The 19,679-nt window shown below is 41.5% G+C and overlaps 1 protein-coding gene across 4 annotated transcripts in view; it reads left to right on the top strand.

Annotated features, from left to right (window-relative positions):
• The window catches only part of LOC140895066 (protein FAM169B-like), a 51,877-nt gene that overhangs the window by 15,904 nt on the left and 16,294 nt on the right, over positions 1-19,679 (top strand). For 2 of the 4 annotated variants that reach the window (XM_073304251.1, XM_073304250.1), the window contains exons 2-5: positions 2,070-2,203; positions 5,788-5,887; positions 12,583-12,668; positions 14,415-14,589. In XM_073304251.1, coding sequence (XP_073160352.1) covers positions 2,070-2,203; positions 5,788-5,887; positions 12,583-12,668; positions 14,415-14,589 — 495 coding nt within the window. Of the gene's footprint in view, positions 1-348; positions 482-2,069; positions 2,204-5,787; positions 5,888-12,582; positions 12,669-14,414; positions 14,590-19,679 lie in introns of all 4 variants that reach the window. The other 2 variants (XM_073304253.1, XM_073304252.1) reach the window with 2 other exon arrangements.

Raw genomic sequence — 19,679 nt, 5'->3', positions numbered from 1 at the left:
TCATTTCCTTTGTGGCACCTGGCATTAGCCACTGTTGGAAGACAGGATACTGGGCAAGATGGATGTTTGGTTTGACCTAGTATAGTCGTTCTTATGCTTGTCTACACCAGGATTTTTTTGCGGACTGTGTTTTTGCACGTACGCTTTTGTGGATTAATTTATCCAAAATAATTAAAGCCAGATGGGTGGACACAATCTGCTTCCCTCTGAATCAGTGCATCTACACAGGGTTTTTTTTTTTTTTTTTTTTTTAAAGAACTCTTCTAAAGCTCCTTTTCTTTGTTGCGGCATTGAAACTTATCTTGGGAGTGATCCCTCCCATCATTTGCTTTGCTATATGTTGTGTAGCTTGGCACTCTGGCGGCTGCTCTTCAGGAGGTACTGGACCAGCATGTCTCTCCAGATCTCAAGGGAATCCATGAGTCCATGCGGATGCTTGAGGCACGGCTGCTGTAATGCTGAGAAGGGTACAAGACGCCAGGCATGTACAATTGCAAATGGGTCACTTCTAGCTACACCTAGTATTTAAACAGGAAGGTGACATCTGATCAACATGACTCCAGAGTAGTAGCAGGCACACAAAGACACAAGTAGATCCAGGTGTGAAGCAATGTAGTGTGGGATAGCAGTGGGAGGACTGCCAGTGGCAGAAGTTACGCTGAAAGACAGATGTATCCACACACACCTTTTTCTGCACTAACTCATCCTGAAGTGAACTAACCTACTTTCAAAGTGGGTGAGCCAATTTACAACAAATGACCGGTTAGTTTGACGTATGAATTGGTTGCGAGGAATTTTACTAAAAAAACACAGGTGAATGTTTGCTCCAGGGTGGTAGACAAGACCTCAGTGCCTTGTCCAAGGTCACTCAGGAAGTCTTTGCCAGAGCAGGGAGTTGAACCCAGGTTGCCCAAATCTCAGGCAGTGTTCTAACTACTAGACCATCCTTCCACATATTCCTTAGTGTATGCTTTCTTACTAACTATGTAATTGTTATTTCACTTTATCCTCCTAAATGGGAACTGCCATATGGGAGCATATCATTGTCAAAAAGAAGGGGGATTCAAGGCTAAGACCCACTTCCCCTAAACGTAGCTTTGTGGTGGAACTGTTTTTTATATTCATTTTGGGTTTGCAGCAGTTGCAGATGGAGTTAGTCAATGGTGAGCCCCTTAACCTGGGAATATTGCCCTCTCGTGGTGGGAGACTTCATAAAACTACTGATCCATCTCACAGGATATTCAGTCTCCAAGAATTGCCCAATGGATCTAGTTAATTATACTATATTATAAAAGGGAGCAATTGTTTCCTGATCCCCTGCAGGCAGTGGGTTAACACCTTGATGTGTGGAATTTTATATCCTTGTAATAACTGGCATCTAAGATGGTGTGAAAATTAATATTCTTATTCATATATATCGATTGTATACTACTAACCTATATTTTTAAGTAATATCTTGCAGCAGTGAGGCCCATGAGTTAAAATATATTGCATAAAAAGATAGTAATTATTATGGGAATGCCTCTGAGAGTAAATATTTTACTTTTTCTCTGGATTATATTCATCATTATGAATATGACCAATAGAAATGACTCTACAGAAAGAGTGGTGCTGTAATTGTACACAGCAGACCATAGACTGACTTGTAAAAGGCCTTCCAAAAATGGCAAAAGCACCAAAGAGGTATTTCCCCCTGTTTTATTTTTAGATAAGCATTAACAATCAGGGGCTGCATTTTTAAGAAAATCACTTTGATCTGTGCTCTCCCACTCTAAGTTGAGCAGGAGGCTGAATTATCTGCAGACATTTAACAAAGTCCCTGTTGAGCTGAAAGGCAGCAAATGTGGGCTGATACTGCCATGGTTCTGTACTGCAAAAATGAGCTTAAATAACATCAGAAGATAGATGCAATTTTATTCTCTTATCATTTTAGGCCGTGATTCTACAAAAGGCTATTGGGGTGCATAAGGGTCCATCCACGCAGATCCTTTTGCAGGTTCAGGGTTTTACAATGTATGTAGCTACTTTCATTACAAAAGAAATGACCTTGTGTATTATTTTATCCATAGGACACCTTTATCCAGTAGATATTTTAGCAAGTAATCCTGAGGTTATCCAAGAAGCAGCTGAGGCCTACTATGAAAAACTTTTGCAGCAAGCTTCATCATCTCCTGAGTTTTTTTCCATTCCTGGTGAAGAGAAGGTAATATAATTACATTCCCAAGTAGAAAGTGTATTTAGATATTGATGAAAGGCAATTTCAAGTGCAGTGGCCAGAATCTGTTTGAGTATATCTAGGTTAGTGTGGCAAGGATAAAAATCACTTAAAGTTTCAGATTCAATCAATCAGACTGTAAATATTTTACCCTCATAGACTAGAGATAAACTCAAATCAAAAGACTAGATCTGAAAACCACCAAAATTTGAAGTCCAAATCTGAATTTTGTGTCTGGACCTTACCTCCATATTGGGATTGAATTTGGAGGATGTCTAGGACTGGATCCAAAATCTTCAGCTCTTGGCCCATCTTGTGCTATTCAGGCTAGTTTAAATGATGCAGTGAATTTCCTTACTGTTGTAGAGATTTGTTCTTTCTATTAAAAAGAACAGGGGTACTTGTGGCACCTTAGAGACTAACAAATTTATTTGAGCATAAGCTTTCGTGAGCTACAGCTCACTTCATTGGATGCATGCAGTGTAAAATACAGTGGGGAGATTTTATATACACAGAGAACATGAAACAATGAGTGTTACCATACACACTGTAACAAGAGTGATCAGGTAAGGTGAGCTATTACCAGCAGGAGGGGTGCGGGGGGAGGGGCGGGGAACCTTTTGTAGTGATAATCAAGATGGGGCATTTCCAGCAGTTGACAAGAACGTCTGAGGAACAGTGGGGGCGGGGGGGGGAAATAAACATGGGGAAATAGTTTTACTTTGTGTAATGATCCATCCACTCCCAGTCTTTATTCAAGCCTAAGTTAATTGTATCCAATTTGCAAATTAATTCCAATTCAGCAGTCTCTCGTTGGAGTCTGTGTTTGAAGTTTTTTTGTTGAAGAATTGCCATTTTTAGGTCTGTAATCAAGTGACCAGAGAGATTGAAGTGTTCTCCGACTGGTTTTTGAATGTTATAATTCTTGACGTCTGATTTGTGTCCATTTATTCTTTTACTTAGAGACTGTCCAGTTTGACCAATGTACATGGCAGAGGGGCATTCCTGGCACATGATGGCATATGTCACATTGGTAGATGTGCAGGTGAATGAGCCTCTGATAGTGTGGCTGATGTGATTAGGCCCTATGATGGTGTCCCCTGAATAGATATGAGGACACAGTTGGCAAGGGGCTTTGTTGCAAAGATAGGTTCCTGGGTTAGTGGTTTTGTTGTGTGGTGTGTGGTTGCTGGTGAGTATTTGCTTCAGGTTGGGGGGCTGTCTGTAAGCAAGGACTGGCCTGTCTCCAAGATCTGTGAGAGTGATGGGTCGTCCTTCAGGATAGGTTGTAGATCTTCGATGATGCGTTGGAGAGGGTTTAGTTGGGTGCTGAAGGTGATGGTTAGTGGCGTTTTGTTATTTTCTTTGTAGTAGGTAACTTCTGGGTACTCTTCTGGCTCTGTCAATCTGTTTGTTCCCTTCAGCAGGTGGGTATTGTAGTTGTAAGAATGCTTGATAGAGATCTTGTAGGTGTTTGTGTCTGAAGGGTTGGAGCAAATGCGGTTGTATTGTAGAGCTTGGCTGTAGACAATGGATCGTGTGGTGTGGTCTGGATGAAAGCTGGAGGCATGTAGGTAAGCATAGCGCTCAGTAGGTTTCTGGTATAGGGTGGTGTTTATGTGACCATCGTTTATTAGCACCATAGTGTCCACGAAGTAGATCTCTTGTGTGGACTGGTCCAGGCTGAGGTTGATGGTGGGATGGAAATTGTTGAAATCATGGTGGAATTCCTCAAGGGCTTTTTTTCCATGGGTCCAGATGATGAAGATTTCATCAATGTAGCACAAGTAGAGTATGGGCATTAGGGGACGAGAGCTGAGGAAGCGTTGTTCTAAGTCAGCCATAAAAATGTTGACATACTGTGGGGCCATGCGGGTACCCATAGCAGTGCCGCTGACTCTTTCTATTGTGAGTCAGCAATAAACACAATGAAATTTTCTAATATGTGCTCTTTCACACCAGCTCTGATCTGAAATGGTTGACAGACTGAATAAAAACTCTTCAGTGATAGAGCTGCAGGGACCAATCCTGCATTGGCCGAGAGATGGGCAGGATATGACTAGATAGGTCTTTTTCATTTCTAACTTCAATCATTGTATGAAACCTTTCAGTACGTGGGCCCTTTTCTATTCAATGAAAGTTTCTGTTGGACCAGCTGTGTTTATAGCATTACACAGTGCTGAAGCAATGCCACTCAGTTGAAATAACAGTTTGTGTGGAATATGGTGGCTTCTAAACAGTTTTGGAAAATATTTTATAGTCATTTCTAGAAAAAGTCAGTTCATGTGGGTGGAGTAACTTTCATATTGTCTGAGAAGTAGGGGTGACACGTCTTATAGTATTCTTTCAATGCCCTCTAGTGGACCAAGATCATAACCGCCTGTAAGGTTAAATACAAAAGGGCTGTTACACTGTCCTTAGCTCAACCTGTCATGCAGGGATGCCATGTTACCAGCCCATCTGGTGTTCAGTTCGGGGGCGGGGGGCTTAGAACACTAAGCAATGCTGCATCTCCCCAATAGCTAGAGCTAAAGAATGGAGTTTTGGCTTCAAGTCTGAAGTATCTTGATTTTATGGCTTGTAGTGAGACCTTAAATATAACTTCAGACTTAATTTTGTATTTAATTTTGTTCTTGTCTAATCTGCACATGCAGAACAATACAATTACCAAAGGGCATAAGTAACAAGAATTTTCTAGCTGTTTCCTATAAACTGTAATAAATGCTTCAATGAATGCTGATATTTTATAAATCAAAAATAAATCAAAAGATAAGAATTTATCTCCCTCCAAGAAGACCACAGATATCCGAGCTAACAACCTCTATTACCCCGACTCTGGGAAAACGTACACCTAAGAATTTAGGGATGAAGATTGCTGTGATGGACTAGTCCCTATTTAGTCTGACTAGTCCCTGAGCCTTTTGCTTCTGTAGATCTAGGTTAAAACCTGTCTCAGGTGATGGGGCCAATGGGCCATCTAGTTCTTTAATGCATATTAGATTGTTGTCATCCCATTTACTCAGACCACTGTACAGCGTGTCATGGTTGGCAGTCTTTGCTCAAGAGGATTATTGCAGGTCAGGGTGGAAGTGCATTGGCAGAGTTCTGTGTAGGGAAAGCTGGTCCAGCTATGCCAGATTCGTGCTTGTGCTGCTTGTCTCTCACTTTCATGAGTGCTAAATTAACTCACAAATCAAAACAGTAGGATTTGTCATAAAAACAGCACCTGACTTTTACTCGAGGAGGTTCTCACAGGTGCCACTGTGATGTCAGTGATGATGTATTTGCAGCATGCAAAGAAAGAGATCTAATCAAGAGAAGATACTAAGATTTCTCAGGAAGGTCATATGCTGTATGCAGCGTTACATTTCCTCAGTAGCTCAGTGGAGGAACAAATATACTTGACCCTAGTGTTCTGACATTTATGAAATGGTGAACGCTGTTTCCAGGTGCAAGTTGTTACTTTGAATAGTCCACCTTGCTTACATTTAGTGCTTCTGTATGTGCTTCTGATAATTGAAATGCTTTTTTGCCAGCTCTACAGCTTAAAACAGCTAAATGCCTATTTTTAGGTTAAACTTGAAGATTCCTGTATGTGTTTCCTTCCTGTGTACCGAGAAGACCCAAAATATAAAATTTTGGTGTTAACAGATCCACAGGATAAAGAAAGAGGTGAGATTTGTGTCAATATATTTTGAAAATGGAATTATTATACTTTTTGTCTGTCTTAAACAATGCTCGGTGGATGTAAGCAGATTTCTAGAACAACAGTACTTTAACTCCATGCCATGTTTTGAACATGAAGTAGATTTAGCTAATATGTAAAGCAAATGTTTTAAAAGGCCATCTGTGCAGGCAGTCTAGTAGCTAGAGCGGGAGATTGGCAGTCAGGTCTCTGGGTTCTGTTCCCAGTTCAGCTGCTGATTAGAAGACTAGCCTTGGGTAAATCTCTCTTCCTCTCTCTCTGCATTGGTACAGTGGGGATAATCATACATTTCTATCTCACAGGGATGTTGTGAAACTTAATTAATTAATGTTTGGCTTGAGCTTTGATATCCTTGAAAGATAGGACATATAGAAGTGCAAAAAAATCTGATATGTTATGATAGATTGTAGCTTACTAACATTCCTGTATTTTGTATTTTTCCTTTGTGGTAGCCACCTCCTCAGTCCTAGGTTTAATTGGCCTGTTTTTCTGGACTGCCTTGTGAGAGGTAAATCCAGATGTGCAGTCAGGAACTGAATTAAACTCATTTTATTGGCAGATCTCCAGCAGTCTGCTTTATGCTCTGTGCCGGTCTATGCACTACTTACTACTAGTAATGCTGGAGTTTTTCTTATTACAGCCATATGGTGACCTTAAATGGACATCCTTGCAGTTACTATTCGTAGAAATGTGTGCTTACTGGCATTTCTATTCCACAGGTCGTTGGCTGGGTTATCACCAGGTCCTAGAGATTTGGGTTATGATTGCATCTTAGTTTTTTTGTCCACCCATCAAGGATCACTGCTCTACACAGTGTGTGTGTCCCTGGTTTCTTTCTGTTTAACTCCATCAGTCAATAGACTGTGTGGCCAGAACCCTGTCTGGGATTTACAACACTGAAAATAAATTGCAAGCTATGATGCCATAGTCTTCAGCAGGGATTGAATCCAAGTCATTTAGCACCAAAAGCACAGGCTTCTACTGCTTGAACTAAAAGAGCTCTTTGAGCTGCTGGAAAACAGGAGGTTATATAGTCTTGGGAGAAGCTACTAGAAAGAAACTCCAGGCCAATGTATTAAATACTACCCCCAGTGGATAAGCTTCTCCCAACTGTCTAAGATCCACAAGAGTTCAAGTCCTATCTGGGGAGGCAAACTTTTATTTAACCCTTCTTTAATATATATAAGGGTATAAGGGTCTAATATGTATCAGGAAGTCAGAAAATGTTAAACTAAGGTGTCTTTTGCTCACTCCAAACTCTGTTTGGAACTCACACCACTCTACGATCTGTGCTTTGGACTCTATCTCTTAGTCCCTCTTCTCCCACAATACAGCAATAGCTAAAAACACCACTGCAATTCAAAGTGCCTTTTATTTCTGAAGGTATAAGCTATACATTTTCAATAGAAGAGATTTGCAGCCAATATTATTGTTATAAGAAATATTACAAAGAAAGACAAGCTGGAGTTCTGGGTCCAGTCCGTAATGTGTCAGATAACTGTCCTATGCGATGTTAAAACATGAACTTTATACTGTGCTCTGTTATCAGACACTGGTTCAGTTGGCTGACTCAGACCCCATCGCAGCTAAACAACTGGAACCTGGAAGTCTTTTCTCATGAACAAAAAATAGATTAAACTCACCTGCGGCTGGTTTTACATTGTACTTCAGAACAGCCTCCCATTCCATGTGCTCTCCCATGCTGGACTGATAATTCACTAACTGGCTGTAATTCAGTCAGAAGAAGGAGAGAAACTTCCTGGCACACAGACACAGCCAAAGAACTTTATGGTTCCTTTAAAGTTACAGATCATTTCCTGACAGTGGTTTACACATCAGTATTAACATTTGCATTAATGGAATATCAGCACTGATACCATTTACGGGGGGGGGGCGGGGGGGCGGGAACCCTCTACCTACTGCAGGCCAAATTCTGAGTGTAATTGCAGTTGTGCATCTCTAGCAACTTGACTTCAAATGGGAGTAACTGAGAACAGTGATGAGGCAGATTGATTTGTTCAGGAAGGGGGATGCATAGGTATAATAATGCATAACGATATCTAAAAAGGGATCATGAAGAATCATTGACTATATACAGGTGGAAGAAATAGAGTGCATACAGCATGAATATGTAGTAACATAGTCCAGTAGTAATAGAAACACTATGAATTAATGAGATCTGTGTACACAAAGAAACAAGGTCTATCGCCACGTCAAACCCATGAGTTCTGGAGACTAAACTTCCTAATAGTTATTTACAATAAATGCTTAAACTTAGCAGAATAGGGACTTCTCTGTGTAGTAAGCAGCAGGAGGACTTTAAATCTCATGTGTCGGAGTTGATTCTATAAGTTTCTTGCAAACCTTGGGTCTGATCCTGTAGTTCCACTGGAATCAACAAGACTGCTCATTTAAGTAAGGGCTACATAATCTGGTTTTTAATAGTACTCTTTAAATATGAATTTAATAGGACTTTACTTGACGTTCTCTCTCTGTGGTTTACATACTGAAAACACATGGCAAACCTCGATATATTTTAAAAATGTTTCCTATTTATACCAAACTTTATTTTTTTCTTTATAAAGGATGCACTATAATACATATCCATAAGCTCTGTGAAGTCACCCTATAGATCCTTTCTTGTATACAGAAGCATTTTAACTGTTATTTTCCAAATGCTTTTCCAGGTAGCGGATTATTTTTGTCAGCTTTTGATTTCTCCCGGTATAAAACCTGCCATAACCCCACATGTTTAAAACCCCATGTTTTAACTGCCATAACCCCACATGTCCATTTTTTGTAAATTGGTGTTTTAATAAATGTAAAGTTTAGTGCTTATTTCATTATTGTGTTTTATATTCATATGATCATTTGAGTGGTTTGATTTGAATGAGCCATGACCGTTTTGTAACATTCAGCCTAAATAGTTAGCCTTTCAGTGTACTTCATAGTCAGCTTTGCTAAATGCCATACATTTGACATCACTCTGAAGTTTCCCTTAGTCTTTAATATTATTACAGTATGGTAATGATATGTGACAGGGTGCAGGGATTTAGATTCCAATCTCTATGTCTAAACAAGATCTGAAGTGGATGGTATGCGGTGGAGAGAAATATTTGGGTTGCTGTTCCACAGAACGTCACTCTCGGTCTTTATTTGGGTTGGAGATGTTTGTTTGTTTATGATGGGCTGTGTGTTACCATGAACATTTTTCTGAGAATGTAAATTGTGTTGCAAGGGCTACTAGAGCATCGTATGGGTGATTTAATATCTTTACAACCCTAAATTAACAAACACACTATTGTGTATATTTCTAAATACTCAATGTGCTGTCCCTGCTGGAAATATTTTTCAGTGAGCATGATTTCTAGTAACTGTAGATGCCACAGAACATTTATCATAGGATAGTCACAACATATCACTGGGGAAAAAATTAATTGTAGTGGGAAAACATAATCTGGTTGCAGGGAATCTATTCCTGGCATTTATCTGGTCCCCATTACTAGTATCTCAGTGCCTCACTATCTTTAATATATTAACCATGAGAGCACCCCTGTGAGGTAGAGAAGTACTGTTAGACTTAGCTTACTGAGAATGGAGGCAGAGAGAAACTAAAAGACTTGCCACAGGTCACACAGGAAGTGTGCGGAACAGAACCCTGCTCTCCCAAATCCCAGCCGAGCACCCTACGCCACTGAGTCACCTTTCTTGTTCAAAGTGGCAGTATGACAAAAATGAATGGCAAGTATCTTGAAGTCCTGTGCACACCATAAAACACCAAAATATTTCCAGGAATAAATAGAATAATAATGGTAAGAGCTGTGGAATGTCTAGCTCAGATATTGTAATAAACAGTGCAAAAATGCCTCTTTTAAAAAAAACAGTCGTGTTGGCTTCAAATTAGATTGGAGTCCCTGCTTCCCTGGGGTCTCAGAAATGTATGTTTGAGTTCTGATTCAGGGGAGGAGTGGGGGAAAAGAAACTCCATGCTGGATGTAGCTTGAATTTTCTTGCTTTTCTCTGTATTTGGGTGCTGATTGGGCATCTGATTCAAAGAGATAAAATGGAAGACTTGTAGAAGAATGTAGCAACATTTGGCCAGAGTACAGTAGGAGGTGAAAATTAAATGCAGGCCTGTGTGTGGGGAAAAATTCTTCTTCTCCTTGCTAATCAATAGAAGAGGTTGCACAATCACGGTCACTGCTTTTTTAGACCTTGTTCAGGTCAACGTTGTTAAGCAGAATCATGCCCAATACCTGCAACAGCAACAAAAGAAAAAAATGCCGGTGGATCTGATATTTCACATACTCTCCACTTTCCATGAACCATAGATCCGGTAGTGGAGTGTCTGATCATCCCTTTTGTCCTCTACTCATCAAATGTCAGTTTTGAGAAGAGCTATAAAACAGGGAAAGGATGAGATCAAGGAGAACTTGATCTTCTGAAACTTACCTGTATTCAAAATGGTTTCCACAAAATTGTTTGCAAGATGAGGTTGAGAGTGTGTGGAAACATCCATAGGTTAAACTGTGAACTGGATGTTTACTTTAAAAATGAAAAGGAGTACTAGTGGCACCTGGAGACTAACCAATTTATTTGAGCATAAGCTTTCGTGAGCTACAGCTCACTTCATCGGATGCATGAATGAAGTGAGCTGTAGCTCACGAAAGCTTATGCTCAAATAAATTGGTTAGTCTCTAAGGTGCCACTAGTATGCCTTTTCTTTTTGCGAATACAGACTAACACGGCTGCTACTCTGAAACCTACTTTAAAAATGATAATTTTAGAAGAAAGTACATACATTCGCATAGAATTTGGGGAAGTGTTTTTCTTTAAGGAAGGCATCTGTGTATACAAACTAGCCCAAGTAATATGATGTGACAGTTGCTATGTCAACTAGTGTATTCCACCCCGCAGCCCCTTAAATTATTGAATAGCACAGTAAATGTTCCATAAAAGTCAAGTAGTTCCTCGCAATGTGTTTATGCACCTCCCTATTTTCATCAAAGTTTTTTCATGCTTTTCTGATCATCACACTGTGTGTTTAGTGTGAGGGGTGAGGGTGGGGGTATAGGTTTCTTGCCAAATCCCTTTTGGGGTTAACCTCATGCAGCTGCCGATGAAGTCAATGTTTGGCCCATTATATCCCTTTGTCTGACTCTGCTTTCTTTGGTAGTTGCATGTTTCATGGATATGTAATGGAGCAGTGCTGCTTGCACTGGAAAGTGGGGTGAAGGGATTGAGGGAACAGATTGAATCCATCATAGGAAGTGTATGAAACCTCTATGCCAGTAAGTGCAATTAATATTTAATTAATTGGAGCTGGTGTTATAAACAGGCATCTGCAGTTGCTCCTTTCTTGTTAAACTCAAGGCACAAAGTGTAACACGTTTTGGCATGTACCTTAATAATTTATTCAAAATAGAGGTTAACTAAGCAATAACCCTGGACTGAAAGCCCACTGGGAGCTAGTAAAGCTTGAAGCAAAAAAGAGAAACTAACCTATGCACATTAGAAACATTTGTATAACCTGGGGCTAAAACAGGTAAATGATAACACTCACATTAAAGCCTTTTCACTGTAAATTTGTCCTTGATTGGGTGGATGGTTCTTCACTCCCTGGTGCTTGTCCCTGGTAGGATGATTTGGGACATGATTAAAGCTACGTTTTAGTCACAGGTATTTTCAGGTCACGGGCAGTAAACAAAAATTCACGGCCCATGACCTGTCCATGACTTGTAGTAAAAATACCCGTGACTAAAATTTGGGGGAGGGGGCTTCCCCAGGGCCCTGGAGGTGCTGTGGGAGGGCGGGTCTGGGGGGGTGGAAACCAGTGCAGCTTAGGGCCCAGGACCCCCGCTGGTGCTGGCAGGGCAGGGTTGGCAGGGCCTGCAGATTCCCTACCTGGCTCCGTGCGTCCTCTCCCCCAGCAGCAACAGCAGCAGACAACTCAGTTTGGATGTGGGGAGGGGGCAGGGAGTTGGGGCAAGGGACGGGGTGAGGCAGGCTCTGGGCAGCACTTACCTGGGGGGCTTCCCGGAACTGGCGACATCTCCCCTTGCTCAGTTCCATCCTAGGCGGAGGTGTGACCAGGCAGCTCTGCACGCTGCCTCTGCCTGCAGGCACCGCCTCTGCAGCTCCCTTTGGCCGCGGTTCCTGGACTATGGGAGCTGCGGGGGCTAGCAGCTGAGTGAGAGAGATGTTGCTGCTTCTGGGGGGGCCCCCAGGTAAGTACCGCCCAGAGCCTGCAGCACCCCATCTGGTGCCCCAATCCTCTGCCCCCTCCCACACCCAAACTTTGCTGCTGAGGGTGGAAGGAGGGCACAGGAGCCCGAGATTGCCCCAGCAGTTGTCAGTGCAACTGGTGCACTGCCCTGAGCCAGGCGTGCTGGCCATTGCAGAAGTCATGGAGGTCATGGAAAGTCACAGAATCCGTGATTTCCGTGACAAACTTGCAGCCTTACTGATGATCCAGTGGTTAGATTTGAAACCTACATTCAGTTTCCTGCTGAAAAATCAGGCCACTTTTATGTAGGTATCTAACTTCAGGCAACCAGCTTTCCAAATGTTTATCTTCCTTTTACTCTCACCGGTGAATTTGCCAGACAGTGGTCTTTGCAGCAAGTATTTTGAGTTAATGTGTCCCCGTTTCTTCTTTTAGTTTTGGCAATTTACCTTAACCAGTCCTGGTGGCCCATTGAAGATATAGTGAAGACTGCTGATTCCTCTAGAGAAGGGCTTATACAGGTACAGACAAATACCTTTGTTGTGAAGCATTCCAACTGTGATAACCGTACAGTGCTCTGTGTGTTTGGATTTGTCTTTCATCATATTATATATCTTTTGTGCTTTATATTATATACTCTTTGTGGGCCTGGTCTCCCTACTGTCCAGTGCCACCCCAACTTCCTGAATAAATATTAATTTTCCATGTCCTATTCATGGGTCTTCTGTTGGTTATTCTCTCTCTCTCTCTCTCTCTCCATTTTTTTCAAGGTTGCCCCCTTTAGCAGATAAAAAAGCAATCCGATAAACTGAATTATTGCATTAACAATAACCCTACACATTACTTGCTGCTTGATTGGCCATCTGTTGTGAAGATCAGTCTTCTTACCCTATGGCACAGTGTCTTATCTAGCCATTTACAAAGCTTTCTGCCTTATGTTTTTTAGATTGTATTTATTTTATTGAGCTGTTCTCATTTAATGGTGGATTTTTTATTTTATTCCTTCTTCAACTAAACACCTTTGGTCTGATGCAACAATCCTGTTTTGGGAGAATAGATGGAGAGATGTTACCGACTTTTAGTTTAATCTATTCACAGCTGCTGAGAAGTCAGTTGCTTAGTGTATATAGAATTTGCATTGCCATGTGGCAAACAAGTTTGTCTTTCTTTATTCCCGTTTCCCACCCACCCCTCTGTCTCCCAGTTGGGTGCTTCCTTACTCCTTTCTTGTGCCATTCTTTCCCTGATTCTGTGACATTTTTAATCATGCAGGGTTTAATTCATCCCTCCCTATAGGCAGCCTGATTTAATAGCTTTTGCATAGGGAACTAAGGGGGGAGGTTTGGGGAGTAAACCCATCCCCCAACCTGCAGGTAGGCTTTTGGACAGTACTACTGGCTCTACACAGGTGTTTCTCAAGCTTCTTCTTTAGCAATGGAGGACGAAAAAAGTATTTTGGCTCCTTGATCCCTTTTAACATGTTTTGGGTAATTTTGTCTCAGGTATATGTTGTTTACTGTGACATGCAATATTGACACATTTCGGTCAATAGGGACAGGGCGGCATAGGTATTCTCCTTTTAGTACACTTTCAAGTGTGGATAGTCCAGGACACCCCAGTTCTATCTCCAGCTAAGCCACTGGTTCACTCAGACCATGGGCAAATCACTTCACCTCCCTGTGCCTCAGTTTTCTCATCTGTGAAAGTGTACTCTGTAGGGGCATTGGCAAGCTTTTTAAATGGAGGGTGATATCTCAGGGCAATTATTATTACTTCTTCTTAAACCATGTGTAGTCTTGAGAAAAGAAGACTGAAGGGGGGAACCTAATAACAGATACCTTAAGGGCTGTTGTGAAGAGGGTAGTGATCAGTTATTCTCCGTGGCCACTGAAGTGGGAACAAGAAGTAATGGACTTAATCTGAAGCAAGGGAGTGTTAGGTTAGCTATTAGGAAAATCTCTACTATAAGGGTAGTTAAGCTATGGAATGAGTTTCCAAGGGAGGTTGTGGAATCCCCATCATTGAAGGTTTTTAAGAACTGGTTGGACTGGTTTACTTGGTCCTGCCTCAGCGGGGGGCTGGACTTGATGACTTCTTGATGTCCCTTCAAGCCCTACCATTCTATGATTTGAACTGGTTTATGAGGCATTTTTGCCCCAAGTGAGTGGGACACATACACCACCCTCTTAAAAAATAAAACTTTCTTTGGAAGGCAAAATCCCTGAAGTCTCCTCATTTTTCTTTTCTCTGTTTATTTTTTCTCAAAGGTTCAAACATTTGGAGAAAGGATTGTCCTCTTTGTTCTCAACTACATTATTTTTGGAATGTTAGAAAGGAGTTCAGCTAATGATACATTCTTTGTATCTCATTCCGCCCAGGAGTCTGCCAAAATATTCTGGAGGAAAGGAGATGCTGTTGCCTTTTACACAGTCAAAATGAAAGGTAAGGTAATGTCAGAGAAACATTCCCATCAGTTCCATATTGCCAAAAATGTAGTTTCCCCCGCCCCTTAACATAAATAATCCTATGCTCCCATTTAAATTTTTAGATAGAAGTCACCTGCATACGACTGTAGAGAATGAATCAGAGAAACTAACCCTCATAGAATTTGGAAGCCATTCATATTACTTCCATTAAAACACAATGGCTCCAAATTCTATTCTAGGTTACACTGTGTGATCTGGACTGTTTGGAAAGCTGCACCTATTCAAATTCCAGCAGTGTCCAATTCATCCTCCTTCCAGGCTTTCCTGCTTTGGCAGACCACACCCAAACCCGGTCTGGTGAGAGCCTCCGGTTTCTAGCTTTGGCTGCCAAACCCCTTTGTATCAGGGTCATCTCTGCAGCAGCAGCCTTTCGTAGTTCCTGTAATCTCCCGATTAAAGCCACCAACTGCCTTTTATGGGGAATTACTGGATCCAATCCAGGTGTGCCTATTTAATAATCAGGGTTGGCTAACCCCAGGCCCTCCAAGTCCTTAAGGGGCTTCGCCCTGCTACAGTGCTGAGATAGGCTGTTGCATGTCAGAGCCTCCCAGAGGAGATGGAGACCCGAAGAAGGGAGGTCAGAATATGGTAGCCAGTTCTGGTGTTCATATTCTAAAAAGGAAGTTGAAAACAGAATCAGAGAAATATAAGGCTGGAAGGGACTTCAGGAAGTCATCAAGTCCAGCCCCATGCTCTGAGGCAGGACCAAGTAAACCTAGACTATGCCTGACAGGTGTTTGTCTAACCTGTTCTTAACCTGCAATGATGGGGATTCCACAACCTCCCTTGGAAGTCTATTTCAGAGTTTAACTACCCTGATAGTTAGAATATTTCCCCCGATATTTAACCTAAATCTCCCTTGCTCCCTTGTGGTGGATGAGGAAAAGAACCACAAAAATGATTCAAGGTCAGCAAAAAATGCCATACAGTGAGAAACTTAAAATCTCCGTCTGTTTAGTTTAACAAAAAGAAGATCAAGATGGGACTTGATCACAGGGTAGAAGTACCTTCACAAGGAGAAAATACCTGGGTACTAATGGTTAAAGGGCTCTTTAATCTAGGAGAGAGAGAGATAACAAAAACCAGTGGCTGGAAGTTAAAGCTAAACAAATTAATATTAGGCACAGATTTTAAACCAATGGAACAAAGTACCAAGGGAAGTGGTGGATTCTATATCTCTGAATGTCTTCAGATCAAGACTGTGTGCCTCTCTGGAGGATAGTCTTTAGTCAAACACAAGTTATTAGGCTCAGTTACTGGGTGAAATTCAATTGTCTCTGGTAGACAGGATGTCAGACTAGATCAGACAGTCCTTTGTGGGCTGAAAAAAATCTGTGAATTGATAAGTCTGGTATAAGTCCAGAGCCACTGCATTGATCTCAAGATAGCTACACTGTGGATATTTATACCAGGGTAAGCCACAACAGTGACTAAATAGGTGCCAGAAAAGAACAGTGTGGAGAATATCTCACTGGAATGACTCCACATTTACAGTAGAATGTGTCTCTGGGTCAGTTACTGGCCCCAAGTTAAAGTGCACCAACACTAAAATTCATAAAGGCTATTTCAGGAGATTTTTGGGTTTTGGTGCTCAAATGAAGTTGCAAAATAGGTACAGAGAAATTGGTGACGAAACCTCTTTCTGGACGTGAATTGGATTGCTTCAAGGCCATCAATCAGCACGGTCCCAAAAGCAGGAGGTGGCGGAATCAGGCTTGCTGTGGATTCCAGACAATAGATTAAAGTTGCCGATCCCTGGTAGCCCTTCTAAGGGATGAAGCACTAGGAGAAGTTCTGCCCTCTGCAGTGGTGAACTCCTCCCCACACTCTGAGGTGTAGTTGGCTCTTCTGTATGCTATCGGTGGTGAATCACATCTCAGGCAATGATTAAGGAATCCTGGATATGTCTATAAATACACTGTGTTGAGCTGTTTTATAATTTGCAAACACTTCATTTACAACTGTACGTTTCCCTTTTAAGTCCATAAATATTTTGGAGCAAAGCTTTTGGAGGGAGACAGTTGGTTTGTAATGATTCATGCTTCAGTAAAATAAGTTTTCACAGTAGTCTGCTGTGGGTGGAATATCAGACAACCTGAATCTGTTTCTGGGTAACTGGGAGTCACATTTTGGTTCACATTAAATACAAATGCTTAAAGTCCAAACTTGTCAGCATCTGGATCTTGTTGCCAGTATTTTCCTCTTTGGGCAGCAGCATTTGTTTGTTTTTGGTCCGTGTCATAATTACTACAGTCGTTTTCCAAGGTCTTTTGGGGAAGCTTGAAACTGTGATTGTTCACTTCCCTCTTTGCTTATCATGTAAAGCTCACTTGCTGTGTGCATTGTGAAATCTCTGAGGTTCTGTAATTGTGTCATACTAAAAATGCTCCTATTGATCTAATACTCTGTCTCTTATGATAAACCACCTACAAAGGGATTCTGGATTTATTAGGCCCAAACAAGCCCAGCTAGTTCTTCACACTTCTTTGGAAGTGGTATTCCTCAAAACATTTGAATTCCTTTTTAATACTATTTACATGGTGCTAGTTTCTTCTGTTGCTGCCCTGAGTATTGTACGTTATATATCAAGTATTCTCTATGTAGGAAATTCCATATTGCCAGATCATCTTCCATAGCTCCTGGCCCCATGAAGAATTGGCAATTTGTTTCATGGCCCTGCCAGGTGATCCCAACTGCATTTCCTCTCTCTACAACAACTTGGCCCTTATCCACTGCTCTTTGCCCTCCACTAAGTAATTTAGACTCTCCTGCTCATTCTGTTCTCATCTCTCTGTGTGTCTCATCTGTGAACCTTACATTAGCTAGACTATGACAAGATTAGAAACCATGGTTCAGCGGAGCTAAATAAGGCAGAACTACATTTGTAGGGAATGGACAGTTAAAAGCACATGTCTGGTGGCTGGATATATGGATGGGAGGAGTCTCTTCCTGTCTTTGCTGCAGACTTACAGCATATCTTTGACCAAGTCAGATTTTCACATGGAAGTCACTGACTCAAGTTTAGCTCAGGCTGGCGATATCTGAAAGTTGTTCCCATCCACCAACTCCTAGGTGGCCTGAGTTTGGTGATAGTCCTGTTCTTAATAGATGTACACATCATAGCTTGCACTTATTGGGATCTCTTTTGATAGTCTCAGGAGAAAGGGAAGGGGGACTGAATACCTATGTTGCTCCTAGAGACAGTTCCTTCAGGTCAAATTTGAGACATATTGGCAAGGCAATGTGAGGAAATGTCTACTGATACTGACCATGCTGCACCTGTTGAATGGATAAACACAAGACTTCATTTTCCAAGACCTTGAACCTATCATCTTTTATGAGCCTTAGACTTATTATATTCACAACTGCACAGCTCACCAACCTAACCTCTACGGTATGTGCCTATTTCTGTTTAGTGGGAGGCACGTGGCATTTATCACTGGGTACTCTGGCGATTGACGGGACATGACATAAGGCACTAACATGTTGATGAGACACTTTGTTGCATGCCAGTGTAACCCACACACCTTCTTGGTGTGGTGTTGTGTCCCATCTAGTGGCACTGAGACCACTTAGAGAGAGTTAAATGAGTCTGCTGTACAGCTGTAGTTAACAGGGAGTTGGCTTTTAGCTCTTGTGGTAGAGGTTCATGCACTAAGCTCCAGAGGTCCACGGTTCAATCCTGCCTGCCGACGACTAGGGTCTGTCAGCATTACACTAGGACAAACGCCTTCAATTTGATCTATGTCAGTGACTTCCAAACTCTGCTCTCCATACTGGCAGTTAAGGAGTTCAAACCCTACTTAAAAAAAATAGAAAAGAACATTGTTTCCTGTCCTCTAAATTCTGAAACTGCCTTGCTTTAGTCTGCACACCCTATTTTGTAGATGGCAACCATAACAGTTAGAATATTTTGCAGGAGACGAAACAAAGATCTTCCCATGGAGCCACTTTGGTGCGGAGAACCAAAGCGGCTTGTTTCTTTGTCATTTTTCTTTCAGGATTTTCATGGTATGCTCTACATTTGTTAAAAACCTGTTTTTTTATGGATCAATGACTATAATACTTGACGCATATAATTCCATGAAATGTTTTCAGTTTGCTTAGATTTGGTAATATTTGAAGCTGGATCTTACTGCCTTCACTTGAGTGCAAAATAATTGGGAGAGTGTTAAAGATTCATGAGGAGGCAGTATGTCCTAGTGGACAGAACACTAGACCAGGAATCAGGAGACCTGGGTTCTGTTCCCGGCTCTGCCGCTGGCATGCTCTGTGACTTTGGGCAAGTCACGTCACTGCTCTGTGCCTCGGTTTCCCCATATGTAAAATGGGAATAATGTTACTGACTTCATTTGTAAAGTGTTTTCATGTCTACTAATGAAAGAGCTATATAATATTTTATTATTATATAATGCAAAGAACAGTTGATGCAGAAAGCCACAATATGCTATTAAACAAAAGTGTCTTAGTCTTTCGGTTAACTACAAGTAGAGAAGTTCCTTTAGCTTTTGTTGTTTAATATTTGTATTGTGGTAATCTCTCCGAGGGACAATATCAGAGTTGAAGGGCCTGAAACTGTTCCCACAATACTCGAAGAAGCTGTACATTTTGTGATGAAAAGTTCGTCAGCTCCCCAGAACGAACATTGCCAGAGTCTAATGCCTCTGGTGTGCTGCCAGCCCACAATAAGGCGAGGGTGTGCTCAGGTTCTTGGCTCACATAGGTGCATCATACTTTTCTTAGTCTTAAGTATCTTTCTCTTCCTCTGGGACCTCCATGGTATGAGACTTGAGGGCAGCTTTAGCAATTCAGCCATCAAACCAATCGTAAAAAAACATATACTGGGGCTGAGAGAGAGAGAGAGCTGTGAGACACGGAGTTGAACCAGCAGTATTTCCTGCTGGCTCCCCACAGAACTCCAGCAAGAACTCTGTGAATCACATTTTGGGAACCACTGACGACTGATAAAATTGGAGATGTAGGTACTGTCTCAGCCCTTGTTTTCTCATTAGCTAAATTGACCTAATGGCAACTTAATGGGCTGTT

Source organism: Lepidochelys kempii, chromosome 10 (assembly GCF_965140265.1).
Source record: "Lepidochelys kempii isolate rLepKem1 chromosome 10, rLepKem1.hap2, whole genome shotgun sequence".
In the NCBI taxonomy this organism is placed as follows: Eukaryota; Metazoa; Chordata; order Testudines; family Cheloniidae; genus Lepidochelys; species Lepidochelys kempii.
This window is presented reverse-complemented; position numbering and strand designations above follow the sequence as displayed.